Consider the following 17,045-nt stretch of genomic DNA (forward strand, 5'->3'; position numbering starts at 1 on the left):
ACCCTATTCTATTAACTATCTTTCTATAACTTTGTTTAGATCTTTTTCCTCATCCATGAATCTGTTATAACACAATTGTATCTATCTCCTGGAATGGCGATGCCATAACAGGTTTTTGTAAGCCACATTGAGCCTGCAAATAGGTGGGAAAATGTGGGATACAAATGCAATAAATAAATAAACAAAGGAGGTTTTTGCTGATGATGATGAAGTCCCGCTCCTGTATTATTGTTGAAAAATTCTAGGAGCTTCTCGAGGCTTTTCCTCCTCTATCGTCTGTTCTTATGCAAGTTGTAAAAGACTACCCTCTATTATATATATTGTATAGTTCTATGACCTCGGGTGTCTCCCCCTCTATTAGTACTATTTAGTTCACTTCAAGCACTAATGTTGCCGTTAGAGTGCAGCCATGCACTTGTAGATGGTAGGGGCTCATGCACTATTCCTGAGCTAATCAGTTAGGAGCCCTTTTCCCCACACCTAGCACGCGCCATTTCTGGCACTACAAAAATATTTCCTATTTTTGTAGCGCCAGAACTTAACTGGCAGTAATCAGGCAGCATTACCGCCTGGTTAGCGCAGGAGCCCATACCACCTAATTAATGGGTGACGGCAAGGGCTCCCCACCAAAATGGCCAGCCTTTCTACCCACTGTGGTAAAAGGGGGGCCTTGGTGTGCATCAAGAACACACGCTAATTCCAGCGCAGGCCCCCTTTTACCACAGCTTAGTGCACAGTAATGTAGCTGCACTAACTGATTAGTTCAGGAACACCAACTCTCCACGCTTAGACACGCCCCCTAAAAAAAATTTAAAAATATTTAGTGCTCAGTGCGTGCACATTTGGCACTTACTGCAAGATGCCTCAGCGCATCCCACAGTGCGCCATTTAAGCTGCATTAGGTACACATTGGCCGCCTACACAGCTTAGTAAAAGGACCCTTAATATTGCTGCATGACTTTTAAAGGAAACAATTGAGAAATTCAATGTGTTTCTGGTCTGTATTAAGGGCACAGTTTACATAATAATTCCAGCCATACAAAGACCTTCAACATTCTGAAAGGATTAGATTATCAGCATGAATTCTGTCCAGCAGCCATAGTGGAATTTAATGCTTGAAAATATCCGAGTCACACACAACCAAAGCATTCACATGCTCAGGTTGAATACCATCACTGTGAATTCAAGTGGACTGACATGGCAACCATACTGCTTTATCCATGCATTTCAACAGGAAAGGACTATTTTCAAAATTTGTCATTAGCATGCAATGAAAAGGCCTAATAGTAGTGGAGGCCAATAAATTAGGTTTTATGGAGCCCTATGTTTTCTTGTAGATTCGCATGCCTATGTATATAAATTAAGGTTGTTTTTTTAGCATGGTTTTAAGAGTATGTTGTAAAAATCACTTTGCTCATAGTGTAGTACAAGAAAAATCTCATGGTTTAAAGATGTTATGATCAAAGTTTGAGAGTGTAAAGCAATTGTTCAGAGTTGCACAGAATGTGGTGACAATAGGATTGGAATATTGATTTGTGTGTTCCACCATTCTGTACTAGTAGTCCCCAAAGAGACCATAAACTGCACAATCCTTGCATCTGGCATTTATATGATCACGATTTTGTGTGGGCTTCTAATAGTAATGTATTTCAAATGCACGGGAGGAAATCTGTAGGAGGATAGCAAGAAGCAGTTGTTCCAGCATCTTCAAACTGGCAGGCTTCATTTATATTGATTTAGACTCTGAAAATAAGTTGATGTTTACCCTCTGCTTCTCTGCAAAGCTAAGGAGATGAGATGCCAAAAGAAGGATTTGTTCAGCAAGAGGTCTAGCTCATGATCTGTCTGTTTTCCCATGTATATCGTAGAGATCTCATAAAGGTTTGGCTACTATTGAATATCAATTCTAAAACAGCCCAGAAAGGATACACAAATCCTTGTGTGTTCATACACTAGCAAGTATAGATTGCAAAAGAAAAGCTTGCATTCATGCATTTCACCTTATCAATGGACTTAGATTGCCTGCTACTTGGATTGCATATAATACACCTGTAAAATGGCAGAAACCAGTGCTCTGTTAGGGAAGTTTGCAGGGAAGCTACCTCTCAGCTAGACTAATCCTACAGTGTACACAGAGGATTCTCACACAAAGAGGAAATACTAAATGCAAATAGAAGTAAAAATATGCCAGCACACAAAATGTCCCTTCACATAGCTCTGATGGGACACAGACTTTAGGCATTATTTTATTTATTTATTTGGATTTATTAACTGCCTTTATGAAGAGATTTCACCCAAGGTGTTGTTTAATAGGCTTATAGACACAAGTAACCTCCTTGCTTAGGGTCTCCATGTAGCATCAAGAGGCCAACTTCAGGAGCTGCAAAATAGAGAAAAAAAAACAATGCAACCCTGGGATCAGGGTTCTCGAATAGGGCGAGGGTTTGGAGCTGCCCTAGGAAGATCAAGGATGCAGACAAAAAAAATAAAAAAATTCCACTCATGTCCTTGCTCCAAAATTAAAAGTAGCTTTTACCGACTACATAAAGTCAAAATAGTAAAAATGGTGGAAGACAAAAAAAAACCCAAAAAACGTTTTTCAGAGATTTAGCAAACAGTTTGCTGAAAGAGAGCGCGTTTCTAAAAGTTCTGTTTGCTATTGTCCTTGAGCCAATGGTTAAGTGATCAGCGCTGTTTGAGAAGTAGAAAAATACAGTCCCTTGTGTTACTTAAGCAATGAGCAGGTAAAGCTGAGCATTCTGTTGGTTCCTGTTCGTTAACATTACTCCTACTGCATTATCTAGTTTGGTGCTTTTAGTCATCTAGACAAATTGTCATATCTATAGCACTAGGAACTGTAACTTTACAAAGCACCGCTTGCAAAGCCCCTCAGCTTTTTCTTTCCTGACACATGCAGGAGAACTGGCTTCTGTTCTTTAAACAGAAAGAAAAGGCTATCTGCCCCAATCATCCCTGAATAAGGGGAGTCGCAGCCCCTTGCTACCTCCTGTTTATTTTTTGTCATGACAACTCATTGCATCACCTGTGTAGATTTCAATAGAAGGATCCTCCCCTCTGGGGATGGACAGTGTTTCACTCAATAAACACTCTACTGTCATGGGCACTCCCGGAACTGAAAAGATTGACATTTTAGGGCCAATAGAGAAAGCTACCATGGGCAGAAGAGTGGTTAGCGAGTCATGACAGCCAGCGTATATCCCGCTATAGTAGTCCGGTGAGAAAGGACCAGCCAGTGAACGAGAGTACGGAAGAGATCTCTAGGCAGGCAATTTCTGATACGCTTCAGCCGCCACATTGCAAAAAACATTCTCTTCACAACAACCTTCACTTGATTGTCCATAAGCAGGTAGTTGTCTAGCTTGACCCCAAGGATTTTCAGGCTATGTAAGATGGGAAGCTTAAAGACATTGACATCAAGTGAGGTAGGAATGACTATTGTGCTGAGATGAAAGCAGAAGACAATGTGTTTTTGTCTTCATTTATCTTAAATTGAAATACATTTGCCCAAGAGGTTATGATGGAAAAGCTAGCTTCGATCTTCTCATGGATCTCTGTCAGAGTAGAGTTGAAAGGGATGTAAATGGTTATGTCATCCGCATAAATAAATGGGTTGAGATCCTGTTTGGCAAGTGCTTTCGCCAGAGGGGTCAACATTAGATTGAAGAGGGTTGGAGAGAGAGGAGATCCTTGGGGTATTCCACAATGAGACTCCCAAAATGCAGAAATAGTGGAGTTAGCTTTAACTTGGTACGTTCTTGAAGCCAGAAAACCCTTGAACCAGTTAAGCACATTGCCACCAATTCCAAAAGTGTCCATAAAAAAGGTTAAAAGCCCATGGTCCACCATGTCAAATGCACTGGACATGTCGAATTGTAATAATAATATTTTCCGCCCCATAGAAATTTCTCTTTTAAAATTTGACATAATGGTAGCGAGCACTGTTTCAGTGCTAAATTGTGGACGAAACACAGATTGAGAGTAATGTAAGATGTCAAATTTAGTCAGATAGTCCATGAGCTGCGAATGAACTATCTGACTAAATTTGATATCTTACACAAGAAGGATCTGTATACTAAGATTTTATATTACTTGGATATTAGTATAACAATTGTAAATGCATGTGTTACAGAGATTTTTTTTCCTCAGGCACTAAGCACAAGCTCTGTAGAATCTATGCCAGGAACAGATATTTGCAGTGGACCTGGAGGGGTAAGTAGTTTAGAGCTAACATGGATAAAGTAGAAACATATTTTGTAAAATGTACTTCAGTTTAAGGGTAGTTTTTCTTTTAAGGAAGGAAGTGTACAAATCTTTAACTTTGTGCTAGATTTATTGATTTGTTAAACAGATTTATGTTGAAGTTAACATGTCTAGACCAGGGGCGTATCTGGACTCTGGCGGTAGGGGGGGCCAGAGCCAGAGAGAGGGGGCACATTTTAGCCCCCCCCCCCCCACCACTGCCACCATTGCCAGAACCTCCCCACCAACGACTCTCCACCCTCCCCCCGCCGTCAACCCTCCCCCGCTGCCGTTGTTTACCTTTGCTGGTGGGGGACCTCAACCCCCCGCCAGCCGAGGTCCGCTTGCCGCCTTTAAAGATATTTCTTCAGCTGGCGGGGGACCCCAACCCCCGCCAGCCAACCCGACGTCTTTAAAGTTCTTCTTCGGCCTCCGTGGCCGTGCTGTAGTTGACTGTTCAATCCAGTTCGGAGTCTGACGTCCCAGCACGTTGTCCTGCACGTACAACATGCTGGGACGTCAGACACCGAACTGGATTGTACAGTCAACTACAGCACGGCAAGCGGACCTCGGCTGGCGGGGGGTTGGGGTCCCCCGCCAGCAAAGGTAAACAATGGCAACGGGGAGGGTTGACGGCGGTAGGGGGGTCCAGGGCAAAATCTGCGGGGGCCCAGGCCCCTGTGGCCCCACGCAGATACGCCCCTGGTCTAGACTCGTAATCCCTTCCTATATCAAATCCTTTCTTTACATGTCTTCCAGCAAGTGTTCCGTTGTGGCTGTAAGTGGCCTGATAGTTGTTCAGTATTTATTATAGTCCCTTAAACAGGGAGGTTTACAATAAATTACAAATGGGCCTGAGTCCCTTTTCCAAAAGAGCTTCCGATACAAGTGGGCACTTGTGGCATTGGAAGGTACAGTGTCAGTAGCAGAGGCAGATTTGAGCCAAGGTCTCATGGTTCACAAGCCATTGTTCTGTTCTAATCACTTATTCCTGGGGGAATTTTGCACAAAAATAGAAATTCTGCATTTTCTGTGTGTAATTTATTTTGCATAGAATTCCCCCAGCAAAAAATACTTGGCTCTTCTGTATTCCAGGCCTGACACCACTTAAGCTGTCAATCAGCAGTCTCACTGCCTTATTACCTTGAACCCCTCCCTAAGCTTCTCCCTCCATCCCTCCCAGAGCACATAACATCCCATACCTCTCTGTCAATCCTCCCTCCCTGAAAAGCAACCCAGAGCTGCCATACTTTCCCATAGTGCACGCAGATACCCCCCTGCCACAACTCTGTCAGTTTTTGCTCATCATAGTTTTTTCAATCTCCCCAGCACTCACAACATCATAGCTCTCTCAAGCCTACCCTCAGTCCACACACACTTTCCCCACAGCTCTTTGTGAATCCTCCAAATACACCTCCCCAGCCCTTTCTCTCCCTTCCTCCTTGAGCACATAGATTCACCTATACCCACTTCTCCCCCTCCCCCCCATGGTCTTAGGTGCCAACTTTTAAAAATGTTTAAAATGTTTTGGGCTGCTAAAAACATCGCAAATTACCCCTCCTTGGACACAGTGTGCTGAGCATCCACTGCCCTCACAGAACTGGCCCCTGTGCCCATGGTATCTCCACACTTCACCTTTGGCACCCACAACTTGCTTTCTTTCCTTGTCCCCTGTTTCTTTGACACACCCTTCCCATTGGAACTCCCTCCTCAGCTTTTCCGTCACTCCCTGAGCTGTCCTGTTCATTCCTTCTGGGCCTCTCCCTCCCTGGCACTCAACACAAGTGGAGGAGCAGGAGGAGAGCCGCCAAAATGTAGGGCTGTGTTCTGCTCATCTGCTGTGCTGGTTCTGGCTTCGGAATTTGAACAATAAGGTACACTTTAGCACTGGAAGATGTTAAACCTTTTGGAGAGATTTGGAAGATATTTATTAACTGGTGCTATTTATTACTTATGTAAGCCACATAGAGCTGAATAATTGTATTTGGATAATGAGGGTAATAAATATTTAAATGCTGAATTGTATTTGGATCTCCTGAAGAAGCTATTGTGAAACATAGTTCATGTTAGAACCCTTTTACATAGATACTGGCACTTTGAATTCCATAAAATAAGTATTTCTGTTTGTGAGCTGCCTCATATTGTACCACAAATTATTTCAAAAATTTTCATTGTTTGAGACATAAGTGTGATAATTATGTTATGATGAGTTCTGTGCTAGTGATCCCATTTGGATTTTGGCAGATTCTCAATTTATGAGCACAAACAATTATAAAACATCTGAAAATGTTTAACTGTTTAAAATGTAATTAATATTTTGTGCTGCAAGACTTTTTGTTTTGGTGAGAACCAGTGCGGCAGATGAGCAGAACACAGCCTGGCATGCAGCTGCTTTCCTCCACTTGTGTTGAGTATGGGGGGGGGGGCAGGGGCTTTCAAAGAAAATGAATGGGACAAGTTGTGTGATGCCTGCTGGAGGCAAGGAAGAACTTAGGGCTCAAATGTGTCAGTTCCTGTGCTTCCATGACCCAATGCAGAATTCTATACTGGAAATGCTGAACTCTACATGCAGTGAGCTGGATGGGAATTCAGCATTGTGCAGTTGCACAGAATTCCCTGAAGAGTAAAGGACTAGGCTACCTGCTTTCTCTGCACAGAGTGTTTGTTAGTAAACCACTTGGTGGCAGTGTTGGATAGCTAAAATAATTTAGTGTAAATGAGACATGTATTTGCAGATATATGGTATGTTTTTTTTAAGGGGGGCAACTGATAAATTTGAATGACTGACTAAATAAATTTTAGTAAAATTGAATTAATTAATTCTCATGGAACAAAAGCCCTATTGGCATTGAACCCCACCCCCTGGGTCATAGGGCAACAAAGGGGCCCTTTTACTAAGCCACGTAAGCGTCTGTCTATACATGCCCAACATGCGCCAAAATGGAGTTACCGCGCGGCTACCCCATGGCCCTTGCGGTAATTTCATTTTTGGTGCGAGTCTGCTACGCACTTCCGAAAAATATTTTTTATTTTCTGGTGCGCGTCAGCTACAAAAATTTTTAAAAAGGCATTTTTTTTTTTTTTTTTTGCAGATGTGCTGAAAAATTATTCTGCTCACGCCGAAAAACGTGTCTACACTTATGCAGGCCATTTTTCAGTGCACCTTAGTAAAAGGACCCCTCAGTATGTTGTTGAAAATTCACTCAACATTATGGGCCCTGTTTACTAAGGTGCGCTTGCCTTTTTAGCTTGTGCTAATGCTAGACACACATATTTTAATTTAATAAAAACCTTAGCAAAACTGTGTAATACCACAGAGGCAGGGCTTCAAGATGCCTTGTAATGGTGTGAGCTCATGCCTCAGTTTTTGTACTGGCCCTCAGTATGTCTAACACTGACATGGTGCAGTTATTACTGACACATCAGGGTGATGCACAGTTTTCCACTGTTAAAATATTTTTCCCATGGGGATACAATTGAAGAAAACTGTTTAGCTGATAGGGTCTTAAAGAGCTATAGTATTTCATATAATCGAGGTATATTGTGAAGAATGCCTGGTGTCATTATAACAGGAACAATCTGTAGCTGTGATGATCTCTCAAAAGCTCAAATTGCAAGCTGGTGTCAAATTAAACTGCTAGGAATATTTGTGCATACATTATTGAGCACAACCTACTTCAAAGTATCCCTGCATTTGGACAGCATTTGAAGTAGCTGGAAAATGCTTTTGACATTTTAAAGATCTGCACCGCTGGAAATGTTCTATAAGATTATGAAAAGCTGGTGATTGCAGCCTGTAAAGTACAGATTAAAATGTGCGCCTGTCAGCTACAATCTCTTTCAGGTGTCCTAAATGACCTATTAGTGCTTGCTGGTAAATCATAACTGCATAACTGTGTCCATGTTGTTCACTCTGGCAGTTTCTTTCAAATGGTAAGAAATATTGGGCCAAACTTATTACCCAAGACCAGAGAGACCTATGGTCAGTGCTGGACCTAGCTCCTGATCTTAAGATGGCCAAGGCTGGGGAACCCAACAGAATCGGGAAGGGAGGACATTTGACTGCCACACCCGCTCTTCAGTTCAGAGCACACTTAGACCATGCTCCAAAGAGGGCCACATATGGACCCTTCAATTGAGAGCAATCATTGTGACAAGCAGACTGAGGATAGGGGAGGGATTATCATATATGGTGGCCTGGCAATGAAGGCTTATGGTACTTGAGAGGGCCATTAGAGTCAGAAAACCCCAACGCTGAGCAGTGGATGGCATCTCAGCCCTCGCCTCAGGTGACAAATTACCTTTTGCTGCCCCTGAATTTGTGTGTATTATAATGTTCTAATGTGCTACACATTAAAAAATGTGTGACATGCCTAATTTCTGGTGTTTTTTATTTTAATTCAACATCCAAAAACAAACTCTAAATATTCCATTCAAAAATTCAAGTACATCAGTTTTGTTCTGTCAGTCTGATCCCTGATTTATTTTCTGTTCAGCTTTTCAAAAAAATTCAGTCTATAATTTAAAAAAGTTGTTGCCCTTATTTACTTTACTAGATTTAGCTGATGCCTTTTCAGTGACACCTCAAGGCAAGTTGTATTCAAGCGTGCTAAGTGATTCTCTAGGCTTACAATTTAAGGGGCCCTTTTACTAAGCTTTGCTAAAAAGTGGACAGCGCTATCCCCAGAGCTGGCCTTTCTAGGTTTGTATGTGTTTTGATTCCCCAGGTCTGTGTTTGTTAGATTTTTGTTTGGTGGTGGGGCTTAATTATTAGGGCCATGTTTATTAAGCCACGGGCATTCCACAGAGCACATGGGAAAGACAGAGAAGAAGGGGAAAGGAGAGGAACAGAAATAAGACTGGAGACATTGTAGTGTGATCTGTACATGTAGGGTGAGAACTGATTTGGAGGACCAGGATTGGGATTGATAATCCCCATCAGAGAGCAGGAGAAGGGGCAAGAGAGTACAGAGAAGAGTAGGAAAGACATGGCGACAGTGACAAATATGTGATGCATTCAGAATAGAAATGGTTAATTGTAAGGAAGAAAATGTTGGAGAGCTGAGAAGAAGGGAGAAGACAAAAGGGGATGGTGAGGTGATGAAAGCAGAAGGTGGGCAATGTGGTCCTGAGGTATGCAGTGGTTTCAGATGGAGAAAGAGGTTAGGAAAAGTCAGTATCAAGAAGAGAAATTGTACTTGAGCCATCAGGAATAGGAGAAAGGAAGATAAAAAAACCTGTAGCAATAAAATGTTTCATGCCCCTGATGGTGCACAGCACCTGGAGCAAAAGCCCAAGTGGATTGGGGTGGACCTGGGAGTCACCCAGGAAAATGCTGGGAGGAATATGCATATGGGCTGCAAGACACGATCATACTGAAGTATTCACATAAATTGACTGCCCACGCTCCACCGAATGTTTCCCCAGAACACGCCTATACCTACTACTACTTATCATTTCTATAGCGCTACTAGATGTACGCAGCACTGTACACTTGAACATGAAGAGACAGTCCCTGCTCAACAGAGCTTACAATCTAATTAGGACAGACAAATAGGACAAACAAGAGATAAGAGAATATTAAAGTGAGGATGATAAAATAAGCGTTCTGAATAAGTGAATAAAGGTTAAGAGTTAAAAGCAGCATCAAAAAGGTGAGCTTTTAGCTTAGATTTGAGGACGGCCAGAGATGAAGCTTGACGTACCGGCTCAGGAAGTCTATTCCAGGCATATGGTGCAGCAAGATAAAAGTAACAGAGTCTGGAGTTAGCGGTGGAGGAGAAGGGTGCAGATAAGAGAGATTTACCCAGTGAATGGAGTTTCCGGGGAGGAATGTAGGAGATGAGAGTGGAGAGGTACTGAGGAGCTGCAGAGTGAATGCACTTATAGGTCAATAAGAGGAGTTTGAACTGTATGCGGAAACGGATAGGAAGCCAGTGAAGTGACTTGAGGAGAGGGCCAATATGAGCATAACGACCCTGGCAGAATATTAGTCATGCAGCAGAATTAACAGATTGAAGAGGAGAGAGATGGCTAAGTGGGAGACCTGTGAGAAGCAAGTTGCAATAGTCTAAGCGAGAGGTGATAAGAGTGTGGATGAGGGTTCTGGTAGTGTTCTCAGAAAGGAAAGAGCGAATTTTGCTGATATTATAGAGAAAGAAACGACAGGTTTTAGCAGTCTGTTGAATATGTACAGAGAAGGAGAGGGAGGAGTCGAAGATGACCCCAAGATTACGAGCTGATGAGACAGGAAAGATGAGAGAGTGTTACCCACAGAAATAGAGAATGGGGGAGGAGGAGAGGTTGGTTTAAAGATAAAATGCTCAGTCTTGGTCATGTTTAGTTTCAGATGGCGCTGAGACATCTAGACAGCAATGTCAGACAGGCAGCCTGATACTTTGGCCTGGATTTCAGCTGAGATTTCTGGTGTGAAGAGGTAGATCTGGGAGTCATCAGCGTAAAGATGATACTGAAAACCATGGGATGAGATCAGAGTACCAAGGGAAGAAGTATAGATGGAGAAAAGAAGAGGTCCCAGGACAGATCCCTGAGGTACACCAACTGACAGTGGGATAGAAGTAGAGGAGGATCCACTAGAGTATACACTAAAGGTACGCTGGGAGAGATAAGAAGAAAACCAGGAAAGAACAGAGCCCTGAAATCCAAGTGAGGACATAGCAAACATGCATAGTTGCTATCGTGTGTACTTTTAAAGATGGGGTAATTTTATAAGAGGAATTATATGCACATATATTGGCATGTACACTTAAAATGACTTTATAAAATTCCTCTCATGGTGCACAGAGTTTCAGTTAGGAGGCCTCTCTAGATGACTGGGAGTTGTGCATGGTGCCTCTGTACTTAACTTTCTTCTTAATTTCAGAGTGATGCATCCAAAAAATCTTTACGGTTAAAGCGAGACAAGGAGAAACAAACATGCAAGAATTGCAATGAAAACTTTAGTTCAATCACGAAAAGGCGGCATCACTGCAAACAGTGTGGCGCAGTAAGTATCAGAACAGTAATAAGGGAAGGGAGGTGCAAGTGTCTACAGACACTTTTTTCTTTGGCAGTTTTCAGAGTGAAAGTTTTTGAAAATTAGTGCAAAAATTGAGAGTAAAAGGTGCCTCTAGATATTGCAGCTATGTGGCCACTATGAAAATCTCCCTGTTTATATTGTCACATTTCATCACCTAAATTTAACAATCTCTGATTTTGATGCTGTTATGAAATGCCTGAGAATTATGTATGTTAGAAACAGAAGACGATTTTCTGAGGCAGTGTCTCAAAGCCTGACAAAGGTATGTAGAACCTTGCCCTGGTGTAGAACTGGTAACTCAGAATGAAGTTGTAAGTGTGACATTTATTGGATCCCCAGGATCAGGCACAGGCAATTATATAGGATGCCAAATTTTGAAGGTGTCAAATATCTAGGCCAAAAAGGAGCCTGCTTTTGCTTACTTTAGGCCCTGTTATGTGCTCCTATTGTGACACTATGGCCTTATTTTCCTCCTCCTCCTCCTAGTTTTCAGAATAATCTGATTTTCCCCCCTTCATCTTCCCCACTCTATGGGATCTGCTGTTTGGTGTTGCTTATGAATGACAAATTTTTAAATTATGTCCTGATTAGGATTAAGATACCTATCTACTACTTTAACTGTATTTGTCTAAGTTACCTGACCTCTGGTTTGAGTCTTAAGTAACATGGGGGATCCTTTTACCAAGCTGCGGGGAAAAAGGGCCCTGCGTTAGCGGTGGGTAGCCATTTTTCCCATGCACCGGGGCCCTTTTTACCACAGTGGGTAAAAAGCCCCCAGACACACATGGCCATACAATTAAGAGAACTCTTACCGTTTGGCCATGTGGCGGGGAGTCCTTACCGTCACCCATTGAGGTGGCGATAAGGGCTTCCGCGCTAACCTGGCGGTAACCAGGCAGTGTGAGGTGATGGCCAGTTACTGCTGTGCAAGCCATTTATGGTGGGTTTATTTTTCCCCGGAAATGGCGCACTCTCGGGGTGGGACTACCACAGGTGACCGTGTTGAGCTGGCGATAGTCCCAGAAGAGAGAGCGGGTAAGCCCATGTTGGGCATACTGCCGCTCTGTAAAAGGGCCCCATAGTAAACGATGGCAGATAAAGACTTGTACGGTCCATCCAATCTGCCCAACAAGATAAATTTATAACCTATGATATAACATATCCATACTTGATCTACTGATCTTGATCTGTCCATTTTCAGGGCACAGACTGTAGAAATCTCCTCAGCACTGGCTTAATTTTCAACTTCTGGAGTTTTGTTTTTTTTTTTTTGTTACATTTGTATCCTGCGCTTTCCCATTCATGGCAGGCTCTATGCGGCAGGCAATGGAGGGTTAAGTGACTTGCCCAGAGTCACAAGGAGCTGCCTGTGCCGGGAATCAAACTCAGTTCCTCAGTTCCCCAGGACCAAAGTCCACCACCCTAACCATTAGGCCACTCCTCCACTCGTCAAAGCCCACTGTAACCCAAATATATCTAACCATTATCTGGACACAGACCATTGAAGTATGCCCAGCACTAGCTGTACTTCCAAACTACTGGATTTGCTGTCTAAGCACTGCTAAAAAAAATGTTTTTGTTCCATTCGCTTTCCATATAGGAATGCCACTTTAGTTAATAAAGGCCAAAGTAACTATACCCAGGAAACTTACAAAACTGGACAATACACTTCATTACAGTCTTGTATTATGATGATGTTGCATTATAAAAGTGCCAGCAGTAATGAATAAACTGCTTGAAGCTGGATTACATTCTACACCGAGAACTGTGTTCATCTGTAGGACATGTGAAAGGGTTAAATAATTCTACATAGGAGATAGCCCAATAGAAACTACAGTGATGTAAAAGGTCCCCTACCCCAGTTTTTCCTTTTATTGTATATATATCACACTGAATTGTTTCTGATCTGTAAAAAAAAATGTAATATTAGACAAAGGGGAACATGAATAAACGTAAAACATAATCTAAAAACTATTTAAGGAACAAAGTTATCTAATACCTCTATCACCTATGTTGCAAAGTAACAGCTCAGTCAACCAACTGGCCAAATTTTATTGGTAAATGGATGTAGCTGATTGAACACAGCTAGGCTTGATTGCAGCCAGCCCTGTTGAATCTAAACCTCACTATATATTAAACCTTACCACAAAAGTGAGCTAGTCACCACAAAGTTTCCACAATAATGCTATGCCATGATCAAAGGAAATTCCAGAAGTGATGAGAATAAAAAGTTATTGAATGCCCTCCCGCGGGAGGTGGTGGAGATGAAAACGGTAATGGAATTCAAACATGCGTAGGATTAACACAAAGGAATCCTGTTTAGAAGGAATGGTTCCGTGGAATCTTAGTGGAGATTGGGTGGCGACGCCGGTAATTGGGAAACAAAACGGAAGCTGGGCAGACTTCTATGGTCTACGCCCTGTGAATAGATACGGATGGGCTGGAGTGTAAATTTTAAGGGGCTTCGATGTTAGCTTCAGAACTTAGTAAAAGAACAGTATTGGGCAGACTTCTACGGTCTGTGCCCTGAGAATGGCAAGGACAAATCAAACTCGGGTATACATATAAAGTATCACATACCATGTAAATGAGTTTATCTTGTTGGGCAGACTGGATGGACCATACAAGTCTTTATCTGCCATCATTTACTATGTTACTATGGTTACAAAGCCATTGCTAAAGCTCTGGGACTCCAGTGAACAATAGTGAGGGCCACTATCTCCAAATAAAGAAAACTTGAAACTGTGGCAAATTTTCCCAGGAGTGGCCAGCCTGCCAAAATTTCTTTAAGGGCATAGCGACAATTCATCTGGGAAGTCACAAGACATCATCCAAAGAATTGCAAGCTTCTCTATCCTCAGCTAAAGTCAGTGTTCATGATTCTGCAGTAAGAAAGAGTGGGCAAAATGGGCTTCATGGGAGAGTAGCAAGGCAGAAAGTACTGCTATCCAAGAATAACATCAATACTTGTTTCACATTTGCAGAAAGATACCTGGGTTATCCCTAAACCTTTTAGGAAAATGCTGTATAGACAGATGAGTCAAAAGTGGAACTCTTTGGACCATAATAGTCCCATTATGCCTGACATAAAGCAAATAGAGCATTCCACAATAAGAATGTCATGTTGTATATGATGGTAGTAGTGTGAGGATACTGTCTATGGACCTGGAAAACTTGCCGTTGTTTAAGGAACCATGAATTCTGCACTGTACCAGAAAATTCTTAAAAAGAATGTCCAGTTATCTGTCCATGAGCTGCAGCATAATTGGGTTGTTCAGCAAGTCTACATCTGAATGGCTGAGAAGAAAAAAAATTAAAGTTTTGGATTGGCCTAGTCAACATCCTGACTTGAACCCAATAGAGATGCTGGGGCAGGAGGACCTTAAAAGAATAGTTCATGCACAAAAAAAACATGTGGATGTGTCTGAATTAAAGCAGTTCTACAAAGAGTGGTCTAAGATTCCTTAAGCATTTGATTGCAGATATTGCTGCTAAAGGTATTGCAATCAGTTCTTGAGTTTATAGGGGATACCTTTCTGGTCAGTTCTATAAATTGGCACTGAGTATAGGCACCCCAGTGTCATGAGCTTAGCAGCAATTCGTTAATTGTGTCTTGAATTGTGGAATTGCACTGTTATTCTTTAAATAAATGAAGTAATAACTTAAGAACTGTGTTGTATGTACTCAAGTTTCTTCGAATATTTGTTTAAAGATCAGAAACCATTCAGTGTGAAATATCTACTATAATAAAACTCACCCTCAACGTTCTGAGGACACTGACGTCAGTGAAGCCAAGCCCTGACTTCCTTCAAAAAGGTTCGAAGGTTTGTGGTGGTGAAGCCACCAAAATCGCTTCGGGCCCCGCCCTCGAGGGCAGAGCAATGGCAGAAAAACGAAGGGGTTGGCAGGGAGGGAGGCGGGGGTGGGAAATCGCTCTGGGCCCTGCCCTCGCGTCAAACGTCATGACGTTGGGGGGCGGAGCAATGGCAGAACAACGAAGGGGTTGGCCAGGGAGGGGGGGTGTTGGCGATGAAAACCTTGCTAGCGCCCGTTTCATTTGCTCAGAAACGGGCCTCTTTTACTAGTATGCAATAATAGGGAAAATCAGGAGAAGGAGGGGAATTGTTCACATCTCTGTAAGTTTATCTAGACCTAAGATAAAGAACTACAATTCAGTTTGGGAAGTTGTGGTCAGCCAGTCCTGACCTCTCCCCTCCTGTACTCTCATGCTGAATGGTTGTGGAGATGCAGCAATACCCCTTCCCTGCTCCCAGTGCACCAGTGGCTTTTCTTAACTTGCAGGCTTTAATATTTGCAAGAGCTAAACTTTTTTTTCAGCACTTCTGGTAAAAGCTTACCACCACATCCTGTTTTCACTTAGTATATTTCAATTCGCATTACTTATGAGGATATAAAAGCAGTGTAGTGACCTTCTGTCCCATAATGTGTTTGACAGATTTTTTTTTGGGGGGGGGATAATTTTATAAAGAGGGTGCCAACATTTAAACACGAAGCGCACACGTAAATGGCACACGTGTACACACACACTCACTCTGTAAATGCCAATATTCTGACTATGCCATGGGTTCTCAACCCAGTCCTTGGGGCACCCAGTCAGGTTCTCAGGAAACACACAATGAATATGCATGAGATAAATGTTTTTATTTAATTTATTGCATTTGTATTCCACATTTTCCCACCTCTTTGCAGGCTCAGTGTGGCTTACAATACTCTGCACTGCCTCCATTGTATGCAAATCTCTCTTATGTATATTCTTTATGGATATCTTGAAAACCAGACTAGCTTGTTGTGTTCCAAGGACTGGGTTGAGAATCCCTGGATTATGCATTTTTCTATTGAAAAAAGAATGCAAAGAAACAAAGGCACTTCATTTGAAGGTGGGTGCACACATGGGCACAGACTGGGTAGAGTTGGGCATAGTACACAGCATGTAAACTATAGACTAGTATAATTTACATGCATGTTTTAGGCAATTAAAAGTCCAAGCATTTATACCACCTCGATGGTTGGCATCAGTTCTCATGCCAAAATTATCTAAGCATGCATTTTACCTGTTACACTAGTATTCAGTAAAGGAAAGTAGGTACCTACTTTCCTTTCTAGAACAGGCGTTCTGGTATAGAATTACCTTCTATGTGCAGAATTATATTAAACACATGAGTCCTAGAGGAAGTTTATTTTTCTTTTCCAAGCAGTGCTAGCTTTTACTGAACCAACATCAAAATTATCCAAGGATGGTGATGCACATACGACCTCCTCTTAAAACTTAGTTGTCAGAACCATCGTATTTACTAAGAAGAAATTTAAATCTAAGATTGCATCAACATAAGAATATCATAAGCTCCAGAGAAGCCAGACATCCCAACATGCGCATAGCTTGCTGCAGCATAAAAGTACCTGATCCTTTAAATCTGCTGCACTTGTGCATCACTTTTCTGTGGAGTCGCGTGTGTTCTTTAATGAGCTCTTCTAACTTTTCCAGTCCTTCCCAGTGACAAAGATTTGTCAACATTTGAAATGAAGCTATTAATTAAGTTCTTTATGTTAAACAGGTAAAATGATTTTCCTGGCTGCTCTGCAAACCAGTTGGCGAATGAAGTAAATTAATTTGCCATTAAGAGACTAAATTGTCAAAACATGCTGGCTTTGTGCATTTAGTTTGGCAGATATTATGATATATATTATTTTAATAAACTATACAGAAAGTTTGTGCCATCTAAATTTG

General features: G+C 42.0%; 1 protein-coding gene across 1 annotated transcript in view; it reads left to right on the forward strand.

The window, feature by feature from the left end:
* Nucleotides 1–17,045, forward strand: part of FGD3 (FYVE, RhoGEF and PH domain containing 3) — a 279,110-nt gene that overhangs the window by 229,428 nt on the left and 32,637 nt on the right. Inside the window, exons 15-16 of the mRNA XM_030206131.1 lie at nt 4,168–4,230; nt 11,144–11,266. Of these exons, the coding sequence (XP_030061991.1) occupies nt 4,168–4,230; nt 11,144–11,266 (186 nt within the window). The remainder of the gene's footprint in view (nt 1–4,167; nt 4,231–11,143; nt 11,267–17,045) is intronic.

Source organism: Microcaecilia unicolor, chromosome 6 (genome assembly GCF_901765095.1).
Source record: "Microcaecilia unicolor chromosome 6, aMicUni1.1, whole genome shotgun sequence".
NCBI classification, from domain to species: Eukaryota; Metazoa; Chordata; class Amphibia; order Gymnophiona; family Siphonopidae; genus Microcaecilia; species Microcaecilia unicolor.